This window comes from Macrosteles quadrilineatus, unplaced genomic scaffold, assembly GCF_028750875.1.
Source record: "Macrosteles quadrilineatus isolate MER2022 unplaced genomic scaffold, UCM_ALF_1.0 Scaffold_8__2_contigs__length_117827958, whole genome shotgun sequence".
Classification (NCBI taxonomy): Eukaryota; Metazoa; Arthropoda; class Insecta; order Hemiptera; family Cicadellidae; genus Macrosteles; species Macrosteles quadrilineatus.
In genome coordinates this window covers 92,751,868-92,775,847 of record NW_026542601.1, presented here as the reverse complement: position 1 = coordinate 92,775,847, position 23,980 = coordinate 92,751,868, and the positions used below count along the sequence as shown (strand labels likewise).

The following is a 23,980-nucleotide window of genomic DNA, read 5'->3' as shown; positions in this document are numbered from 1 at the left end:
CGTTTTGGATCTTGTTCATTTCGTTAACCTCTGAATTTCTATTAGGTGTTTAAATTTTCCCCCCTTTTACCTGCTAGTCATGTTTAAAACTATTTCAAGTTTGAAGGGTTGTTAGTGCAGTAGACTGATCAAACGAAGACATTGTTGAGGCAGCATTAGGTTCGAATCTGTAAGGTCTGGTGTGCAATCATGAGTTTACCTGTCTGTTGTAAGTCACCGCTTAATTAAACAGTAACCGGCTCGTGTGGTCCCTTATTGAAATCCTTACTGTGTGTGTAGGCAAAAAACTTCTTTAGTGTAGATTTTCCGTTTATTAGGGAGAAAAATAAAATAAAATGGTAGAAATAAATCACTGAATAATCCCGGGTAATCAAAGGATTACATAATATTGTTTACTTACAAATACTGTACTGCAAATAATAACACGATCTAAGGTAAAGACCTTGCCCGTTTTGGCACCTTATTTGAGAACGGGAGCTTTGCATGACCTTCGCTCTATATATAGAACCTCTCATTGTAAAACCTGTATGCACTTCTCGTATGAGTCAACTAGCAATGTAATCAGACTTTTGGAAACTGTGTTGCTGAAGTGACTACAGTGCAAGTACTTGATTTCTAAGTTTTATACTTAGGGACAAATCGGCATAACTATGACCTTAATCAGATTATACCTTCTTATTTCATTTTGATGATATTTTTGGTACTTTGTTCATTAGTTGTCTTTTCTGTTGAAAAAATAAAATAAACATTTTAGCTCAAATATTTTCTTCACTGGAAAATGGTTGGTAAAATTGTTACTTAATAGGCTACTATCTACTTTTATAACTTTAAATTTTCCTCTAGAGAAAAACATACAATAGACACAATCAAGATTTACAAAACATGATGGTTCGCCCAGGCATCTTTCGGCTTAATTTCATGAGAAAATTTGCAGACTCAACAACATATTTCTAATATTTAAATATGTAAATAATATTAATATTTAAACATACTGAATTGACTTCTTTTAAGTTGAATATTACAAGTACACATTTTGATGGGGCTTTTGGCTTCTCCGAAACCTGATTTTTAAAACATAGGTCTTAATATAAGAACATGAAAACTGGTCATAGCCTCCTCTTCAAAGGGTGATGAACTCAGCCATTGCATACATATTGAGAGATTTTATGATACTTTCTCAAAAGGTATTTAGGTTAGGTTAAACATTTTAATAGAGGCTGGGGCTTGAAATAGTCTGCAAGTGGTGCCATAAGCCCATGCCCAATTTCCACTTGAAGCCCTACAAATATATTGGTAAAAAATAGCTGTAGCCAATTATTGTAAACAACAGTATAATACCAATGCTAAGTTGGACAACAATTATTAATGCAACAAGACAGAGACAAGTATGGGACAAAAAACAAGAAGAGTTTCAGCTGATTATTATTTTCTCCCACTATCATAGTATGGAGAAAGTATAGCTTTCATAAAAATTGAGTTTTGAGTGGATATATCCGTTTTAACAGAATACATATATACGTTAAAACAGAATACAGTAATTGATAATACAAACAAATAATCACACCTGATTTCTGATTTTAGAAGGTAACTAGCAGAGTACCCGTCCTTCGAACGGGGTTGGCATATAAGTTTAAAATGCTTTACTTTTATACTTTTCTTTGAAATGGCGACCATAAAAAGTTGGTATTTTAAGCAAAGTATGGAGTAATGAAGATACTTTAATACTTGAATACTTTTTTATGAAATGGCGACCATACATAGTAGGTATTTTAAGCCAAGTAGATGAGTGGCGCGATCTTGTAGTCTTGTTAGTGACTAAGGCCGACATATTCCTCAGACACAGCTGTTAATTAATAGCCCATACAGCTAATGGCAACTAAGGGACCTACAGTTTATAGTGGGATCCGAACCCCATTTTTCCTTGGTATATACGAATTGGTCTAATTATCAGGATAGTACTACGGATTTTCGTAGTACTCACCCGTGCGGACGTTAATCCACACAAGGTAGTATCGCATCCACAATGCATGCCTATAATAATTTATTGCAGTTATACTCAAGCTTTGCGTTTGCAATGGGGGAGGACAAAGTTTGATAATATTTGCTTCTTTAAATTGACGGTATACTATGGTATTACACATCTACCATAGCCATAATGTTCTACCACTTTGCCTAAACAATAAAGAAAAATAAATCATTAAAAATTCGCAAAAAATCACGAATTATTCATGACATTAAAAACATAAACAAAACAATCCTATTTTGACAGTTCTCATTGCGTATCACAGTTTTTTGTTGCTGCTTAGTTCAAATTAGCTTTTTACAAAATGCAAAAAAAATTATAGTGCTGCACCCTGTTGGTAAATCTTATAACTTTTTAATGCATTTTTATATCATAGAACCAAAGTATTTTAGTTGAAACAGCTGACTAAATTCTTAAATTCCCTTTAAATATGAATACTCATAAGGTTAACATGGGGAACCAGAACACTACAGAGCCACTGGGGCGGAGCCCGAAAGGATTTTTGAGATAAGAATATGCCTGCATGTTAATCGAGAATGTGAGCTATTATCATGCCAAATTTCAGCCCAATCTGTCAAGTGGTTTATGCGTGATTGAACTTCAAACAAACACAAACTTTCACATTTATAATAATTAGTAAGAAGATAAATTGAAAGAATATCATACAAATAAGTACAGCTGAGTTATTTTTAACATTAGGTATATGGGAAGTTCCCTTTAGAAAGGAATTACGAACTTAAGGGGCAATTTATGAAATACTGGATAGTTTCGCGCAAGGTTTCTCATGACAAACATTTTAAGTATATTTCTTATGGGGGTATGACTTGTAGTTTTCTCAAAAGTGCATGGGTACTTTGGGACTTATATATAGATAAACTGCCCAAGTTTTCAAATTTTAACCCAAAGTAACCATTAACCAATGTATAAATCTGTTAGATAAACAATTGATTTTGTCTAGTCTAAAATTATTTGTAAAATTATTATTGCTCTATTATAAATTATTCAATCCCTAATTATTTATAAATTATTCTCGTACAAAAACAGATTGAAGTACAGTGTAATAGAGGATCACATATTGTATTATTAGTAGATAATTTTATTTCAGATTACTCAAATGAAGAAAGACTGTGGATGGATCTTCAGACCTGATGATGTGCTCCATGAAACAGCTGTAGTCATAACGAACTACAAGGGATTTGGACAGTAAACCACTATAGTTAAAGACTGTAGGAAAATTTACTTTAAAAAACCATATACAATATAGCAAAACTTTATAAAATTCAACTGGATACCATATTTAGGTATCGAGCTTTGAACAGATTTTGCATCAACTTTGCAATAATCTCATACCCTAGAATTTTGCACTAAAATTCTTGTGATTTCTTTAGCTTTAGTCATGTTTATGGACATAAATAAGCAATAAATTAACTTTAACAAGTGTCTTTCCCAATTACTGAATCCTAGAGTCGACGAACTGAAGTATAAGAGGATGAGGTGACGGTGGGTTAAAAACACCGCCTTGGCGCAAGTTCAAAAACGCCGCGAAGACTAAAATTAGTTCCTCAGTCGTGCGTCGGGCAGCGGCCGAACAGCGCCTTCCACGATATGCAGGTAATGGGCGGGAGGGGGTAAATTAGGTAGTCTTAGTCATTTATAACCTCAATATACCTGTGAAACCAACATTGGCATAACTACGTTGTAGGCCTGATACGCCCGAAGTATACATATTTGTGGTTATATCATTATGATTTACTGTCATTTACCAATTTTTCAAACTTATTTATTGAACTGTTTAAGTTGGCACTTACAATAAACTGAAATCTGGAAAGTATCTATCCGTCAAAAGAGTAGCCTAATTGAAGTTGTATGAATTTTTCTCTGAATTAATTAGTAGTAGCAAATCATGTACCGACATTATAATTTACATTCGTTTTGACATTTTACATTCAGAACGATACGGTTCGGTTATAAAATTAAATAATTAATTATTTTCTTCGGAAAAAATCAATTTTTTTTAAACTGATTTAACTGTTACCATGATCTATCTAACACTGTTATCTATTTTTAACTATTACCTACTACTCCTACCTTCACCTATATTTTACTCACGAGACCAATAAGAAACAAGGTGTGGAACCTAATAATAATGTTGATAAATTGTAAATGATCATGGTAAGGTTTAATTATTTCCCTCTTACAAATGAACCTTATTTATATGTTTAAAAACAACGTTACAACTTGCGGAAGCAGTGATATTCTAGTCCAGCCAATCTCAGCACGGTTGGTGCCTCGTTATAAGGGGCCTACATTAAATTAGTTTTGGCACACGACTCCTCTTGGGTATAATGAATTCCATTGCAAACTGCGGGGGCGTGTAATAGTCTGTAACGCCCGATCTCTTCTATTCTGGACGATAAATTTATTGACTGTAAATTTACGAACACATAATGATAGATGATTGATCATATCTCTCTGGGTGCACGCGCAGACACCCATAGTTATATATGTGTCGTATAGTAACATGAGATTAATATTTTAGCTTCCTTTTTTGGCAAATATTACGTGTTGATTTGTATTATTTTGGTCGCCATTTCATAAGGAAGTATTAAAGTATGATAACTATTAATTTCACGTACTATGTTTCTTTAACTAAAAATCAAAACTATACAGCCTAACGCATACACTTTCATTTACCCAGCAGCGCTTTCAAAAGTTTGAGGACGCCAAATATAAATAAAATCAAAGTTCACATTTTTTGTAACAGGATTGAGAAGTCTATAACACTAGTATCTGAAGTCAATGGTGTAATGTAACGCTATATTATACAATTAAAGATGTGAATATTGTTTTATAATCAATGGCTGAAGACAATGCAACCCTCTTTAACTTTGACAGATGTGAGATGAATTTCCAGTTATCTTAAAACAGCTGTCCATTTCCATTATTGCCATTGCCATAATGCCGCCATTGCCAATGACTTGTTGTTGAGTTTGTTAATTTGAATTTGAACTGTTTTGAATTTGGTTAGTAAACTTAACTTGAATCTCCTCTACTTTTCCCCCGAAAATCCTAATTCTATTAGTTATTATACACAATAGTGATTAAGCGATTGCTTATTTTTTAATCAGAAACTAAACCATGTTGATGCTTATCAATATGTTTGTAGTTATTTATAGTTCTGTGTTAATTTTTATTGTTGTCTAGGAGAAAGCAAAGTTATTTATAATTTTTTAATATGGACTTTTTACTCCCTCTAAGTTAGTTAATCATTACCATAGTAATTAGTTTAAAGCATTACACCTATGTTAAATTTGGAAAAAGGGTTGTTAAAAGCTGGAAAGAGAAATATCAGGCTAGCTATAGAATAACTTGGGGGTTTTGAGGTTAAACGAATATCTTCATTATCATGTCATGTTTGCTATTTTTTAACCTTTGCAAGCCACCGAATATCTTCATTATCATGTCATGTTTGCTATTTTTTAACCTTTGCAAGCCACCGGGCCACCAAACTTAACATTTAAACTAGGGCCTATTATTTATCGATTAATGTATATGATTCTTATTTTGTTTTTACATTATTATACCGTATACTAATTACCCTTTTAAAATTATTTTTATTTATTAAGATCTTTATTGATTTAAAAGATTTCATGTAGGCCTACAATTTAATTGTTTAACCCTTTTGATGATGGAATTTTTTGTCCGAAAAAAGGCTAGAGTTATGTTATTTATTTAACTTATTTTGTACCAAATGTGCTAGGCTTGCCAGGGGGGGGCAAAGTCTAATAGTGTGTGAGAAAAATGGGTAAATACCCTCGCCGCAGCAAACCTGCAGACTTAGCGAATTTCTATTTACCTGGCTGGATTTCTACTAAAATATTACCTGAAAATTAATTTTAATGAGTACCTAGGTTTGCTGCTACAGGGAAGGTATTGAGGTGTGTTTTTTATTGAAATATGTTGATAAACTTAGCTTAGTATGAAATAAACAAAATTGCCAAATTTGATCAAAATTTAAACTACAACAGTTTATCTTCTCCATAAGAATAACGTGTGAATTTTAAATTTAAAGATTTTTTAATTATCTCCGTAACCGTTAGGCATAAAATAACGCTTCAGGATACAAAATTATCTCTTTTTTTAAGCTCTACAAAATGGTCTCAGAAGAAATTGTGAAATTTTATTTTTTTAGAGTCAAAAATGAGAAAGACTCATTTTTACCGCTTAAAAACCCCATAAGTCCCCATTCCCATAGTTCAATCATGCTGTTTTGTGAACTCGTTCGAATAAACAAAGGTTTACACGTTTGTACCAAATTTCATCAAAATCGCATCATTTTTGCTCTAGTTATCTTGCTAACGGACACACACACACACATATATATATATATTATATATATTTATGAATTTGAACGGAAAAAGTAAATCGGTAGCCCGGGTTAAGGTCTTACCATGAGACCTACGGTAATAGCTAATTCCCCATGTGGGAAATTTGCTAAAATAAAATTTTTCATCTCAAAAGTGCTATGGAATTATATATCAGGCCTCGATCCTATGAGGAATCGAAAGAAACTGTCGCTGTCAAAACAACAACAGAGTCAAACCGATATGCCTATTTGACTCACACAATCGAAAGTCTCGCTGGTACAATAGGTATATCGTCGCTTAGCACTTTTCAGATGAAACATGAACAACGGGATTTCGTTCCATAGCACTTTTCAGGAAAAAGACGCACAAATGATATATCGTCGCATAGCACTGAAAGGGTTTTAATTATGTGTTAACTCTTCAGAAATGTTTAATCCTGAACTCATAACTCATGAATAAACAGCTCCAAAATGCCAAAAAGTGAGCCAATTGATTTAAAATATGATAAGTACATTGTACTCTTAAGTTTCAGTTCATAATTTCCAGTTTATATTTTGTTAAATTGTGTACAAAATTCTTCAAGAAGTAGGCTAAACTCAACTTAGTTTGAACTGTGGCTAGAGCCATTGACTTTACATAGAAGTTAGAGCCATCAATTTTACAACCTTGAAAAATGATTTAGCAAATTTTCAAATTAACAACACAATTATTTAATCATGTCAATCGGCTAAAATGCTGTTTACCGCCGATACTATTGTTACGGCCGTTGAGCATATTTGACATCTTCAGATACATGCAGACCTTGGCATAGGCAGCGTGGTCGAAGTGTTTTAAAAGCCTGTCACAGTCACACCCTTGTCACTTGATCCTCTCTTAAATTTGAAATTCACTTATCGTTTTCTACTTCCCTAAAGTATTGAAATTACTTTAAGTATTTTTTATTATTTAAGTATTAAATTTAACTAGTGAAATACTTCTAAAAATTTGCTATTGTCGTTTTCTAGAACGTGAAGGAAGAGCGATGGCGACCCTTACCCACTGCATCGCCATCATCTCGGCTGCGAGCAGCACGCACGATGCCTCCATGGCTAGTGAGTATTTTTCCAACTAATAATGTAAAAAATTGAATTGTATATTATTTGATTTCAATATAAATATAGTGAACAGCAACTCTTATATAGGTAACTATACAACAAAAGATGTGTTTTGTTGCTTAGTCAACGATTACTTACCCCTTGCATTATAATTGCTTAACCATTTGCCCACTATACTGCCGGTATAGTATCCTAGAAATTGATATGATATAGAACACTGAATAGTCAAAATTGGATAAAAGATGCGCAGCAAAAAGTTCAAGGACCTCTATTTCCACCAAAAGGGGAGCGAGCTGGCGTAGTGGTTAGAGCGCGGGACTTCAGTCCCTGAGGTCCCGGGTTCGATCCCCGCCAAGTCACCAATGGATTTTATCTAAGTGATAATGCCGCAACTCCTAGGTCTAGCCTGAAGTAATGTGAAAAACAAACCCAGGCTCGTGCCTAGCGTCCTAGGTAAAAAAAGGCCACCAAATAAAAAATGGAAGTATTTTTCAATTTTTTTTAGGTTCCAGGTACCTTTAGTATGAAAATTTCAATAGTTAATTGATTAACCGTGATTTCAGACTGCCATAAGAAAGAGGTTATATCTGCTCCCTTTTCCTGCTGATGAATAGCTTTGTAAAGATCTGTTCTTTAGCACTTACAGCATTAGGATTTAACATTTTTTTACACCATAAAGCTCTGTGTAAAGTAGACAACTGAACATAAAGGTGTCAAGGCTAAGGTACCCAATAGGCAAGATTCCAACAGACAGTAGACGGTAGCAAGTTTTCGCTACATAGTTACATGGTTATGGAGATGTACAAGACAAGTCTAGTCTTGTTGGCTGAGCTCCAGACAAGTGTATATTTAGGTTCAACACAGCAGTCGTGTCTCCATCCACAAACCTGTCTTTTCTTTCCAAACATCCGTAAATTACCAGAAAAACACAAACCTTCTGTAATTATGGTAGAGATGATTTATAAATTTACAGTTGGTTTTGTACCCCTGGGTTTTTATTGTTATATCTAGGACCACATCATTATTCTATTATTTTTCAGGTAATTTTAAACATTTCATTGTTTCATTGTTGTATTGGTCATATGGTCAATGGTCCTGGAACCGCAATTACATTGCTCAAATTTCTTAATATTTTGGAATGAAAACTCTCAAAATATAAAAACTTGTTGTTTAAATATTATAGCATTGTGATTTAAAAACGGAATAATTAAAAACAAGGTTTTTGTTCAAAGAAAGCAACAAATAATTTGTTTTTAATTGTTTGAAGATTTAACTAAAACAAGAATGGGGTGCAGTAAGCTAATTAATTTGACTCAAATTCACTGAAAAGAGAGCAGCATGTGACAGACCAGTTTTATATATCCTGAGTTGAAAACTAATCGTAACACAAAACACAGCTCATGACAAAGTTCAGGCTTTCGCGGCACAAACCTATGTAAGAAGATCATTAAACAAAGACTGTGATTGTTTGAGTCTTGAGCCTTGATTTGTCTTTTACATTCGACTTGTTATTTGAGCTGATCTGGGAGGTATTTGTAGCTACATTAAATGGTACAATTCTCAGATTATATAAGTGAGGAAAGAAATTTTATTAACGTAAAAAAACAATTAACCTTCATAAAAGACGGTAAAAAACACCTTTTTTATGTCTAACAAATTTTCACCTAATTGCTATCACTAAACATTTTAGGATCTAAATATTAGGTTTGATTACCTTCTGCCTTTTATGTTATGTTATGTTTTTAACTATAAAACTTAAAAATATTAACTCTATACCTACCTAGTTTGTAAAGATCTTTGTGTATGATCTACAAAATAGTAGGTTGGAAAGGTTGTTTTAAAAAAAACATTAGTTTACTAAGTGCCAGTCTTGTAGCCTGGATCATTTATCAAAAGCCCAATGTTCAAGTACGACTTTGGTCCAGTTTCGAACCTTTGAAAAGATTTTGACTTAGGATCGAACTGGCATTGGCAACCTTTTGATTACTAGCTGAGAAAATAACCACTTAGCTTCCCAGCTATAATTGATATCCCTAAAGTTGTAAGTAACCTTAATTGAATTTAAGGGGGACGCAATATCTACATATTTCTTTTAGCGATATCCGTTATGTATGTTTCAGCAAGCACGAACTACGGCTGCGCCCCCGCCTCCCCCTCCCCCTGTTGTACCTCCGCCACCAGACCCTGACTATGAAGTCATTGAGTTCTCCGCACAGCAAGCGTACTCCAACACACCCCCGCCTCGACCAACTCCGCCAGGTATGGTCAACTAACTTCAGGCTGTTTCATTGCCTAGTTTTATACGTGATACTGATTTCCAAAAATTCTTTATCAGACTGATTCTCTTCCATGTACAAGATATAGTCATGTATGTATAACTTCAAAATGAAATATACAGTCTAAACCCACCAACCAAAATAAAGGGGGTGATGCCATTTTGGATAACCTATTTCTTCACTTAATCAATCACTAAAAAGATGTACAATGATAATTCTTGACGCTATATTAAAAATCTTCACAGCGGTTGCCAAATGGGTGCACCATTGAAGACAGTTGCCGTTACCTGGCCAATTTTCAAATAATTTTGAATTATCTATTTTTGATTATTAACCCGAGCTTCGGTTTAACAGGATGCGATTGAAAGTAGTTTTAATTGTAACTAAACTAACTTGTCTTTCACATGAGCCCTGCAGTTTAGACCCAGCATACTTCTAAGTTTGACATGCAGTTTAACAATTTAATTTCAGATATACCATTGAACAAATTATAACCACTTCAGCTACGCTATGGTATCAAAGAGATCAAGAAATCGTGAACCATAAAATTGGTACATGACAACAGATTCAAATTTTAAATTGTAAAATTTAATTGTTTAGGTAAACCAAGAGCAGATAACCAGAGATGTGACCTTTGTGGATCATCGGCTCCGGCCGTCCGTTGTGAGAAATGCTCTCAACAGAACTTCTGCCATTCCTGCGACGAGATGTATCACCGCCACCCCAAGAGACAGACACACGTTCGCAAGGTGATATATCTGAGTGGCTGTGGATACAAGCATGGAGTTAAGGATATTGAAGTATTCATCTCATCTACCGTATATAGATCAGCTGTGGCCAGCATTTTAGACATTAGACAATAAGAATTAAATATAGACTGTCAGCCCTGCTGCGGTTACCAGGTGCTGGCGTACGCGCAACGTAACTACACGGTGCTCCCAGCGGTGTATGCCAGAACCTATGGTAACCATGGTAACTGCAGCACAGCTGACCTATATTTAATTCTTTTTGTCTATGATTTTATTAAAAAGACATGAAATGAGCCATTCTCAGACAGACAAAATTTGATTTTCCCCCTAAGTATTTTATACAATGGTAGTAGATGTGACATAAAATATGCTACAGTATCAGCAAGTCATCATTATCAGTTTTACTTGGAATAATAGCTGGTGTATTTGAAAGAAAACAGTATAGTTGGCACCAAATCACGCTGCCAGTAGCTCAGTTAAACTGTGTCCTTTTATTCTAAAACTGGTAAATGTTTAACTCTCTATTAGTCAAAGGTAATTCCTAATATTACCTTACCTGTGATGGTGAACTGATGTAGTTGAAGTAAAAAGTAGTAGTAGGAAATTAATGGGGAAAGTTTGATACATTGACAATGTTTTATTTCTTAGGAAGCTCTTTGAAGATAATTTTGATATATTGAGAATTTTTTGTCTATTTCAAGCCCCTGGACAGTGGACGCCACTCAACTCTACGCCCCCCACTGCCCCCTAAAGGAGAGAACAGCTCCGCCCCAGTCCCTCCCCCCCGTCGCCACAAACGCTCCGGTCGCACCACTCCAGTTCCCATGGAACAGGTGAGTCATAGCAACAGATGATTTTCGTTGTTTACTGGTTTGATGTACACCCTTTAGCACAACAGGTGTTCATTAGAATTTGCATTTTTTATTCATTGTATTAGTTTTTAGAGAAAAGATCACTTTTGACTTTTGACCTAGGATTCAGAAAGAAAAAATGGGTACGCAAATAAATCCAAGGCAAGACTTCCAGGCGGTTAACAGTCTAAAAAATGATCACTAAAAGCCCCCTTGTAGAGATGCAAGTTAATGTGGTTTCCCAGCAACACAACGGCAACGTTTTTCGCCCACCTATAACAGGTTGCCGAATCCTTTTATTTCAGCAACATTGCTAAAAGATCGTTGCCAAATGTCCCTTATAGAGAATCCGTTATCAAAAGGGCGTTGTGTCCCAGCGATAATTTTTTAAAGTGTTAGTTGTTACTAAACATTTACTTGCAAACTGATCATCACTCAACCAAACACCAAACTGTGTTCAAATTAACTGTGTTGTGGTCTTTTTTGGGCTGTCAACTACATGGATAGGAAGTCTTTTCCTTGGTAAGTTAGTTGTTTATGCACTTCTTCTTCCTTATTCTTCATATTCTTCAAAACAAAATGCGTTAAAGGACTTTTCATAGGAAAATTTAACAAAGACACTAGAGAGAGAGAGAGAGAGAGAAAGAGAGTTATCTAAAAACTTTGCTCCTAACTAAAAAGGTTGTGAAAATGAGTACCCTGGCCTATAGTAATTTATTGACTGGGCCAACATTTTTTTAATTACTATTTTATGAATCAGTTGTACTTCCGTACCTCCATAGTATCTTTTTTGCTGTTTTTGAAATTTTGATTTTTAATGGGGATTTCTCCATAAAATAACAGAAAAATTGGATTTTCTCTATAAGGGCCCAAACAGTTTTGATGAAAATTTAGTATGTTGTAGTGCTTCCTCCTGCGGCTCAAAAATTATTGTAACTTGTGTTATTTTCCCATAAACCCCCATAAATAACAAAAAATAACAATAAATTGGATTTTGTAAAAAAGCCAGTTTGATAAAAATGAATGTGTTATGGTCCTTATAATTCTAAACAAAATAGAGCAATCCCCCATTTCTGAAACAATTATATGGTTCAAAAGTTATTGCAACTTTTGTGATTTTCCCTAGTTACTTCCACCGCTTACCCATGATAAAGGTTGTTGACAATCTAATGGGAGAAAGTATGTGTCAGATTGCTTGATACCGTTTATTTGAGACTATGTTTATATGAACACCTGTTGATGCATCATCATCAATGTTTTGAAGATTTACCAATTCATTTGTCCTCCTAAAGAACCATGTAATAAGTTCATATTCAACCTTTGTCAAGTCACTTTACTGAATCACATTTCATCCACAATTCTTACAGATGGTGTAAGCACATGTATTTAAACATTTAGCTTATTTAACAGCTTTTGAGGTGGATAATCTGGCAAGTACAAGTCACAGTTTGGTTTTGCATGACGATCACAAAATAGTTTTTTCCGAATAACTGTAATAGCTGTTACTGGTACATAGCTTTGTGTCATACTTTTTGTGTGAAATTGATTTTCCCTAAAACTTTTGCCCTTTCAACTAGTTCTTCTTCTTTCGTGGAAAGCAGTTTGACAATCTTTTTCTTAGGTCTTTTTTTCATATTGACTTTACTTGTTAACATTTCCTTTTAATCTTTTACGCACTGTAGTTTCTAAACTGTTTATTTCACTCTTAGGGTTTTATCACTGTTTGTTGTGTTACTTACATCAGTAATATGTTTTTATCAGTAATAGTAAAACTATGTTAGATTATTATTACCTAGTTACTTTGCAGACATCTACCTTACGTAATGCAATGTTTTAGATCATCCGTTACAGTAGTCCCCCTCTTAACCGACCCTAATGGGACCGGACCTAGCTCGGATAACTCAAAAGGTCAGTTGAAAACATCCCTAAAAACATAACAAAATGAAGTGCTATTCATTTGGAATTGTATAATCATTATTTTGAAGTCGTACTTACATTATTTATAAAATAAACTACACTTATCTCTTTTTTCTTATTGATAGAAGAGTCGCAAATAAAAATGAACAAAAACATGGTTCAGTCAAATACTTTCACTGGAATAAGTTATAGTTGTAGGCAAGAGTCAATAATAATTCTTATTTTAATAACTTTGGTAGGCTACTTACTCTAGGGATAAGATAATTCCAGATTATATTACAAAAATAGCTGTTTTCATAAACATAATGGTTTGTTGTGATAAATACAAAATAACTTATTCTTAGTGACATCCTATGGAGATAAGCGTATGGTTCCCATCTTCAAGCGTGGGAGCAGAATGTCGAGATTCCTAGAACGTGATGGTTAAACCGAACTTTTCTCAAAGCAAGGTCGGTTTAAACAAACTGTAACATTTGACGATCGAGGGGGGATTATCCGATTATCGGTTAATGCGAAGTCGGTTAAGAGGGGGTCTTCTGTATGGATAATATTTGTTTTTGTTGAACATTTCTTAAACTAAACCAAACTTTGGCAACACTATACTTTTATTATTTTACTTTATATTTGTTTTCCAAACTGTGTTAAAGAAAAAACTTCAAACACTTATTTTCCCTTGAAAGATGAAGCTTTTGGTTGTTATTTAGTTCCAAGAACTTTACTTATACTTAATAGGTACTTTAATACTTTTTAGTGAAATGGCGACCATAAAAAGTAGGTATTTTAAGCCAAGTATGAATTGAGATGAGTGTAGGATGAGTGGCGCGATCTTGTAGTCTTGTGACTAAGGCTGACATATTCCTTAGACACAACTGTTAATTAATAGCCCATACAGCTAATGGCAACTAAGGGACCTACAGTTTATAGTGGAGTCCGAACCACATTTTTGCCTTTGGTATATACAAATTGGTCTAATTATCAGGATAGTACTGCTGATAGTCATAGTACTCACCCGTGCGGATGTTAATCCACACCAGGTTAATTTAATCTTTGTTAATGATTGAGTACATTATTGGGAAATAACTAATTTTCTCTTAATTAATTTGTTACTGTGCTACTTTTGCACATCTCTAACTGACATGCAGGAAAAAATGAATTGTTACCGTCATATTTATGGTGGGAAGATCAAACTCATTGTTTTGAAACTCACTAAGGAAATAAATAACTTTGTTCTCAAAGTGTTAACCGTTGGATGTTACAGACGCAGCCTACCAGGCCGGGGGTGAGTGCAGGCGTTGTTGGAAGCCTGAAGCGGATGATGGGAGGTCGACCGTTACCAGCGCCTCCATGTAAGCCTAACGGTTTACTATATTATAGTCAGATTCTTTCAACTTTGTGACTGGAAGAGTGTTTCAGTCAAAAGGCTGGAAGGATTCAACATACAATGTTGTACCTAGTTTACATTGCAAGTTTGTTGTAGGACTGCTGTTCATGTAGCTGACTGCTCGCTCATGTTACTTCTGTTGTAGTGACGAGAGATCCGCGGTTGTCTGCTTCAACTTCGCCACTCACTTTCGCAGAACTCTCTGACCACCAGGTAATTAAATTTGAAATAACATTTGTGAAAAAATTGCGATTAAAGCTTTATGTGTCCAATGTTGAGCTAGAAATCTTTTGGATTAGAAAATCGTGTATAGATATTGTCTAGCGTTTTTGATCAGTTGAAGAGGCCTTAATCACTGTTCTGAATCAATGGTTTCAAATAAAGAATCAGCATTTTTAGTGAGTAACAAAGCTATACATGTCACACAACTATTCTATTCTAAACCTATTTTTTTCCTAATCTGGTTGTTTGTTGCAGCCTCCTAGTAGAGACAGTGGCTACCTAGACTGGGAGATGGACAGCAGACACAGATCTGGTAGTCTAACGGCCCTCAACGCTCCCGGCTTCACACCACTCATGCATGTACGTAACTTGTGTAGATATAAATACTGAGTCTATACAAATCAAAGAGAAATCATTCTGAAACTATCATTTTAAGAAGAACTATTGGAAATGTGTGCAGATCTGAATAACGGAATTTTATAAAATTATAGAGTTAAAAGTGCTTGTGTTTCTTTGTTGTAAAGACAAAATTAAGAGTGTTGATTTACACTTCACTAATAAAAATCTACATTTTTGAGTTATATTAGGGATACACAGTTTCTTTGAGTTCTCTTCATAGTATTGAATTATTAATTAATGTTGTCAACTCTTGTTCGATAAGTTAAGTTGAAAGTCATTGGGAACATATTAAATTGTAGTAAACTTCATGGCGTCCCTGTCTTAAATAATTGATAATTGATAGTTGATCATTGACATTTTTACGTATTAGACTGTAATATTATGGGGCATATGTCCTCCAAGACTTAACCTATTAGAACCTAATAAAACTTAACTTATATGTTGATGTTACAGGCGCAGTCCATGGCCACGCTCAACTGTCCTAGTTGTCACCATCATGGGCTGGTCTGGGATTGGAACATGGGTAACGCAGGTCCACCCTGGGGAGGAGGGATACACACTAACACCTGGCATGGGTCTGCCATGCTGCCTCCTTACAGGCCCGTGGATGAGATGGCACGACGGGGCAGTCTTAGGGCTCCTCCCCGTCGAAGCCGACGCGACCTCACCACTGACGACGAGGACGATCGTCGCAGGAACGCATCACCAGTCCGGTCCAGACGAGGAGTTAGTGACGACTCGGACGACGAAGTGATGTCTCACCGCAGCAGCAGAAGACACAGAAGACGAACATCCCCTGTGTCAAGAAATGTTTCACCAGCCTTGTCGAGAAGAAGCTCGAGGAAAAAGAGTTCGGTGGGTGTTGAAGAACTGATTGCTAGAAGAGTGAAGCAAAACGAAGAAGAAGCTAGGAGACGATACGATGATGAAACAACGTCCAACAGAGGTGGAAGGAGGTTTGATGACGAGTTGAGTAACAGAGGAAGAATGTACGATGACGATACAATATCTAACAGAGGAGGAAGAAGGTACGATGATGACAGAATGTCGGTGAAAAGTGGGAAAATGATCGATGAGATGTCTAACCGTGGTAGAAAGAATGATTTTGATGATTCAATGTCCAACAGAAGCCAGAGACTGGACGATGACGTGATTTCAAACAGAAGTCGACGATACGACGATGAGGTGTCTAACCGAGGAGGTAGACGAAGGCGACGAAATTCTCAGTCATCAGGTTTGCCAAGAAGATATCCGAGGAATACAAGCAGTGAAGACTCTGGGGACGAGATGTCTGACGGGATGAAAAATAACTCATCTGTAGCAAAGAAGAAAGAAATGGGCACTGACACCATTGAAGTGAAAGAAGACGATGTCAATATACCTAGTGATGTAGACAAACCCCTCGGTCCGATCCCGGACCAAGAGTGGGAATGTGATCATTGCACTTTTGTAAACCCTGCGGGAACCAGAGTGTGCACTGTTTGCTGCAAAACCACCAACAATCCTAAGGTAAAACCTATTAAACCTCCGCTCAAACAACAAGCGATTAGTCAGAGACCTCCAGAACAAAAGGTGAACCGTCCTTTACGTCAAGATTCGAGCACATCGCCTTTAAAGGAAAACACTACTCAGTTACCAGTTAGTACGCGGAAAGAAATGGTCAAAGGAACGAGATCACCTCCCCCACCGAGACAGCAGGCAAGCTCCGAGGGCGACAAGACTGATGCTGATCTGGCAGAGAGAACCAAGAGGCAGTTGAATGTGTCTATGGAACCTGCTGATAAGAAGAAAGGTAAACGGCGGAGAACCATTTCGTTTTGGCTGGGGACAAAGCTTTACTCCTGACTGTTCTGTGATCTACGTCTTTTATATTCAATAAACATTTATTTGCTAAACTGTTTTATTTATTTATGACGATGCCTTAATCCAACAATTTGTTTTTGTAATTGTGGTATTAATTATTAATTATGTTTTTATCAACTTATAGTAAGTGCATTTTCTTGAAATTTAAAAATACTACACCATACAGGTATTATCACAAGTTAATTTTTGAACTGGGCTTTTTAAATAAAAGGTTAAGGGGTAACAGAAAATTTTAACTCGATATTTAATTTAGAATTAAGGCATTGTCATTTATATATTTTTTATATATTTTTCAGAATTGATGCACACAGAAAAAAAGACTACACCATGTTTGGACAATCAATGTCTTAATTGCTAGTAAAAAGCTTAAGTTACAGCCAACAGTCTCTAAGTGTGCTTTTTGCGTGGAAAGTTGGTAGAAAAACCAAATAGAAGGAACAGAGTGATTTTCTTTCAAACCCAAATCACACTGTTAATAGAAGTAGACATAACATTCCTGTGCTGTAGAATTGAGCCTCTGATATTATAAGACAATTTTTTTAACCAGGTCAAACTTTAGTGTCAACTTATGGTTAATTATAGCGTCACTTATAAATTATAAACTATTATAGTCTAAGGAACCGAGAGAAAAATGTAAAAAAATTTTGACAGTAACACGTGTGAGTGGATCATTGTCCTATTGAATATGAAATCGGTTTCAGCATCCGAAATTCAATGGTAGTATGCAATGTCAGCCTCAATTATTTAGTGTTAGTTTGCGTAAAAATGGTCTTCAAGTTTTACAATTGTTACAAAATTAATTAACTATTGTCAAATTAATATAACTAAAAGTGCCTTTAGAAGTTTCAATATAAAAAAATACCAATAAATTTAATCACACAAAAATAAAATATAAAAAAAATTAACTGATGGATTGCAGCAATTAATTAATTAATGCATTATGATTGTAATTGTATATGGTCTGAACTTTGATATTGTTACTAGTTAATGTTTGCATGACGTTAAAACATTAATATTTTAAGGAAAGCCAAGTGGCTAGTTACCTTATACCTACATTTGTATGGTCAAAGTAAAGTGTTAAAGTATTAAGAGCTTTTTTTAAGAGGTGGAGTTCCAGGTGCTGATAGATATACAATAATAGGTCACAAAATATAACGTTGCTATTTATACTAAGGACTTTTTCAGAGAGAATGTTAAAAATGAGTTTTTAATTTTGTTCCTATTGAGATGTTTTTAATGGATACCTAGTACAAGTACAGACTCAGTTTCTTAATCTTAAAAAAACTGATTTTAATTACCTTTAATGCATAATTCAAATATATTATGTAAAAGAAAATTATCTTTTCTTCAATTATTTACCAGACTTAAACTGTAATCCTAACCATAATATGCAGGTTTTCTTCTGGTTTTTAAACTTTTACTACTGAAAATACCTTAATTCATTTGAACTTTTTCCAGAAAATGATGGGGCGGAAAACTCAACAACACTGAAGACTAAAATTTCAACTGGAACTTCACCTCCGCCTCAAAGTATTTCAACTCAAGTAAGTTAATTAATAAATATAACCATAGATAAAACATAGTCCCTTTGGCAAGACCACACACAACACTGAAGAAGCTTTTCCTTTTCACTTTGTATCTATTATACCAATGTTATCTACATATTTAAATTTGACGCTGTAACATTTCTTGATAAAATTGTAATAAAGGAATTGTCTATTGTCTATTGTCTATTAGTAGATTTCCCATCCTTATGGAACAGCTGAAGCCAATTTTATTGTTAGTTCTGTCTGGTTTTCTGTAGATGTCGTGTTTTGTTTACAATTTGTTTCTTGTTATTTCAGTAATTTAAAACCTCGTTTAACCAAATAAAACTATCTAATCATAAACAATAGCTTGTCCACTAGCTGTATAACCAAACAGTGAGACACAAATAATGAGAAACTAATCCTAAAATAATATAAACAAATTGTAAACAAAACACGACATCTACAGAAAACCGGACAGAACTAACAATAAAATTGGCTTCAGCTGTTCCATTAGGATGGGAAATCTACTAAGGGACTATGTTTTATCTATGATATAACCATAGACTAACCAACACAAGTAGACTTCTCATCCCATTGTAAATTTTGAAGCACGTTTTTCGTGTCTAGTTCATGTACGTGACACAAAGGCGCTAGTGTCGATGAAACTTTGTTTCCATTATTTTAGGGTTAATTTCTTGATTTGTGCTTTACTTTTTGGTTATATAGCTAGGGGACAAGTTATTGTTTATGATTAGATCGTATTATTTGGTTAAACGAGGTTTTAAATGGCTGTAATAACGGGAAACAAATTGTAAACAAAACACGACCTCTACATAAACCGTACATGAACTAACAATAAAATTGGCTTCAGCTGTTCCATTAGGATGGGAAATCTACTAAGGGGCTATGTTTTATCTATGATATAACTTAAATTTATAACTTTTTGAAACTGTAGCACTGTTTTGATTTGAGAGTCTATTCAAAATTTCTGATATTTTCACTTTGGTGAGTGAGACGCCCTCAAAGCTTTGATTAGTGCTGCAATCTAGCTTCAAGGAATGGTAACTATTTGTCTTCATTGCCAAGTATATGGTTTTGTTCATATATTGCCTACTATGGCTGACTGTCTAGTAAACTTTATTATCAACTAGCAAACCCGTTGTGGCTTCGCTCACAAAAATTTAAATTTAAAAGTTAAATGTTTCTGATAGGGCAACAATAAAAAAACATATTAGGCCTAAATCAATTTATAGATAATCACCTAATTTAGTTAAGCACGTTTGACTAACGAAGTTAAAACTACGGGAAAACTGCATTTACAACATTAACTGCCCTTCCACCAAGAGCCTCAGACTACTCACTCTGAAATCATCTACAAAATATGTTTTGCCCAGGATATGCTACTATCCCCGCTGTATCTTTTTTGAGTTCATGCTTAAAACTAATTTTTTAATAGTAGTCAGTTCTTCAAAAACCTTTTTCAAGTACTATGTGTCTTAAAATAACATTAAGTAATATAAAACTTTGCACAATGTTTTATTGTAGTTCTCAAATCCCTATTCAATAATTCAATAAAAGGTCCAAAACAGTATACAGGTCAACGGTATTTACAATGTTTTCACCAATTGCGTTTGTATGTGTATGAATACTTTACTTAATCCGCCAAATACTTGGACTCTGATTTTACAAACACATACTCATCATTCTGCAATTGCATGATTGTGGCATTGTCATTATCCTATATCTAGCTAGGGAATGGACAGGATTGTACTTATCAATATCTTCTGATCTCCTCTCTTGAACACCAATTATAAATCGTTATTAAGTGATAGGAGAAGGCAGGTGCCATCCATTTGAGTAATAGATTTAACTCGTTAGCAAATAATTGTTCCTTTGACATTGACATTATGAGCACATTAAATAATATAATGTTGTTAACCCTCCGAGTGTCCCTTGTTTTGGCCTTAATGTCTGCCTATTTTTAGCTCATTTGCAAGGTTTTATTAAAACGGATCTGAGAAGCTTAAAAACAATGTTAATTATACTGTTCTTTAAACCATTTTGTTTGGAAAATCATGGGCTTCAATATTATATATAAAACATAAGGAACATTTGTTTAAAAAAACTTTTTAGGTAAAAAAAATGTGTACTGGTGAAATGTGAAATGTGTACAATGATAAACGTAATAAAACACATCAGTCATCGGTCCGAGGATAACCAAGCTGTTTACAAATGCGCACGTCAGCTGTCTGCTACAATTACGATCGGCTCGGAGAACATACAGCGCTGAGACAGACCTCTGGAGAAAGCTTATAATTTAACGAAAAGAACGATACCTAACTCGATCCAGTTCAATCCGATTCAGGCAGTCATAGAGCCTTTGCCGTAAACAGTGTTCGTGAGTCGCTGCAGCAACGCATGACACTCGGAGGGTTAAATTATAGATAACACACAGATTACTATTACAAATTTGTTATGCAGTAAAACACATTTTCAAACCACAAAAATAATGTAACTAAATATTTTCATTTCGCCTAGTAAAATATAACCAGCTGTTCCCTTAATTAATAGTGCATACTCAAAAGTATTCATGTGTTCAAATCTAAACAAATCTTGTCTCCATGAGGAACTTAAAAAGCCACTGGGGCAGACCCCTGATGGAATTGCTCAGAAACACTTCTTATTGTTGCACACCTAGAGGATGATTGGAACCTCCATGCCAATTCCTGAGTTTTTATGGCTTGTAGTTTTTGATATATAGTGATCAGAGAGTCAATGAGTGGTATTTGACTTTTATAAGTAATAGCAATTTAAATAGCCAGGTAGCTGAATGGTTTTAAAATTTAAAGTTTGCCTTACAATTGGAAGTTCCCTGGTTCAATCCTGGGAAACCACAGTTTATTTATGGTTAGAGACTTAAGACTAGACCGAGCTCTCCTTTATCGTTGGGTTTTAAACAATGGTCCTAGATACAGAAACACCTTTTAGCAGCAAAATTACCCAAGGCATCTCATCCCACACTCAAATTATTTTGATATTTGGACGCTCCTTAATATTGTGTCCCCAATTCATGAAAGTAATATATCCTTTATTGTCGTAAGATTAGTAACTGGCTATTCAGTACATGCTATGAACAAGTCACATTGGTATACAATACGAGTAATGGTTCAACTATTGCAGACTTACGACGTTTTACAAAAGCCGAGACTCAAGCGTGCAACATCTTTAGCAGACCATGAGTTGTGGAATCCTCATCGTAACTTCAGCAGTCGTCAGTCTGTAACCAGCGACAGTCAGGTGAGTCCAATGTTTAACATTGTAAACATGCTATTTACAGAACACTGTACCATACCTTGTATTTATTGAATTGTTTTCCTTTTATAACCTATTTTTGAGTCCATAAACCGTAATGTTATTAATTCTCCAATACCTAGGATATGTTTAACATAATTCAAATAAATGATTAATTTAGTGACAAATATCAATGTTTAAAAACTTGATTGTAAGTTTCATCTATAAACTACCAACTTAACAATCATAAAACATTATTAAAACTCAATTTTGGCAACCAAACCGACATGATCAAAATACCAATTCTCTGATATAGGCTAAATTAAACTATTTCTTAAAAGGATGTGAATTTAATTTTTCTTTAATATTAAAAATGGCTTTAGCTGCATACTGATCGACCTAACTACTAATATGAATAGAAACTTGCTAAATACATTTTCTCACTTTGAGCTACTATACTTTTTTATACTAACTGTATATAATACTAACAGTAGAGTTAATGGATAGATTATTTTGATATTACATTGGGTTTTTATTGTTCTCCCTGTTATCCAACTTTCTGCCTTGTCCAACATTGATGTAACCGGTTTAAGTCGGATTATTGAGACTTTACTAGTAAATATTAATTTAATAATACAGTACATTGTATCACAAATAATCTGTCAAGCGTATTGTACAGCTTGTAAATAAATAAATAAATAAATAAATTACAAACACTGTACATTCCAGTATGTCTCTAGTTTACCCAAAAGTTTTGATTGTTGAGTTTGACGTCCTGTGTTATCAGAGTCTACCCGTGACGCCCCCGCGAGCTCACAGTCCCGAGTTTGAACTCGCTCCGAGAGAGTGGGAGCTTCGCCACGTCGAGCCGCCTCTGAGAAGCTCGTCACAGCTGAGCCGACGACCTTCTGAACCTGCTTATAATGTTTCTAGGGTTAATCTTTTGTTTTTTGAGAATGATGCATGTGTTTTCCTAGAAGGTAGATCTGCAAGTCGTCTGTGCGGTTTTGGATTCGCTTGCTCCGATTTAATTTCTGCAAAATAACAGAATTTAAAGTGAAAATAGTTGAGGCACCCCAGTAAAATATTTGCACAATCTACAATATCTACATTACTGGAAGTATTTTCATGCAGTTATTTGGGTTCCAACCCCCTCCTCCAGTAATAATCTTTTAACAACATTTTTATGTTTTTATTTTTTACATTATTGGAAACCTGTGCACAATAGTCATTTATTTAAAAAAATACCTTTTTAAAATATAAACTTAATTAAAAATAAAAAAAAACAAAAAAAAAAATTTGAGACACTTTAAAGAACAATTTAAAGAAGTGGTATAAATATGTGCATAGAGAAATAATATGTTTCTATAGTGCCAGCTAGTTTTGAGCCTTAAGGGTAAACATATTCAGGTTCACAAGGTCAAAAATAAAGACGTTAAATTTCCGCTGTGTCATGTTGCTCTTGTAACATGACAGCCGGTTTTAAGTATTTTTTTAGACTCAGGGCCGGATTTAGCATTTTGGCGCCCCTAGGCCCAAATAATTTTTCCGCCCCCTGTTCTGGTCACAGTTTCTTTCTCACAAACCTTTATTAAAAACTATATCATGCCTAGAGGCCTATGTTAATTGCTTGAACACCACTCCTCGTCGGAATGTTATCATATTGCAAGTTTTTTTAAGAATTGTCTTGGTTAGCCTTAACAAAATGCCGTCTTAAACACTTTTGGCAATTTTATGCTTTTAGCAAATGCTCACGCTTGTGGGACTGAAACAAAACAATCCAACCCACAGAGCATTTCTGCAAAAAAAAGCATGTCCATTGATTCCAATTTCAGGCCCCAAAACGTGAACTCCATAACAGTACGTGATACCATAGGTTAAACATAGGCCTTTAGTAGATTTTTCATCCTTAGGGATTAGCTGAAAACAATTCTTTTTATTTAAGTTTTATATGTTTTTTAAACCTAGTTTGTCCAAAATAAAACCATAGATAAAACATATAAAACGATCTAATCATA

At 34.7% G+C, this 23,980-nt stretch overlaps 1 protein-coding gene across 4 annotated transcripts in view; it reads left to right on the top strand.

The window, feature by feature from the left end:
- The first annotated feature begins 3,593 nt into the window (after positions 1-3,593).
- Positions 3,594-23,980, top strand: part of LOC128999297 (E3 ubiquitin-protein ligase lubel-like) — a 43,183-nt gene continuing 22,796 nt past the window's right edge. For 3 of the 4 annotated variants that reach the window (XM_054425710.1, XM_054425711.1, XM_054425712.1), the window contains exons 1-12: positions 3,594-3,634; positions 7,395-7,481; positions 9,605-9,743; positions 10,361-10,509; positions 11,211-11,342; positions 14,536-14,623; positions 14,804-14,871; positions 15,136-15,240; positions 15,733-17,071; positions 18,601-18,686; positions 21,852-21,968; positions 22,750-22,896. In XM_054425710.1, the coding sequence (XP_054281685.1) occupies positions 3,629-3,634; positions 7,395-7,481; positions 9,605-9,743; positions 10,361-10,509; positions 11,211-11,342; positions 14,536-14,623; positions 14,804-14,871; positions 15,136-15,240; positions 15,733-17,071; positions 18,601-18,686; positions 21,852-21,968; positions 22,750-22,896 (2,463 nt within the window). In that variant the 5' untranslated portion in view covers positions 3,594-3,628. The remainder of the gene's footprint in view (positions 3,635-7,394; positions 7,482-9,604; positions 9,744-10,360; positions 10,510-11,210; positions 11,343-14,535; positions 14,624-14,803; positions 14,872-15,135; positions 15,241-15,732; positions 17,072-18,600; positions 18,687-21,851; positions 21,969-22,749; positions 22,897-23,980) is intronic. The other variant, XM_054425713.1, reaches the window with a different exon arrangement.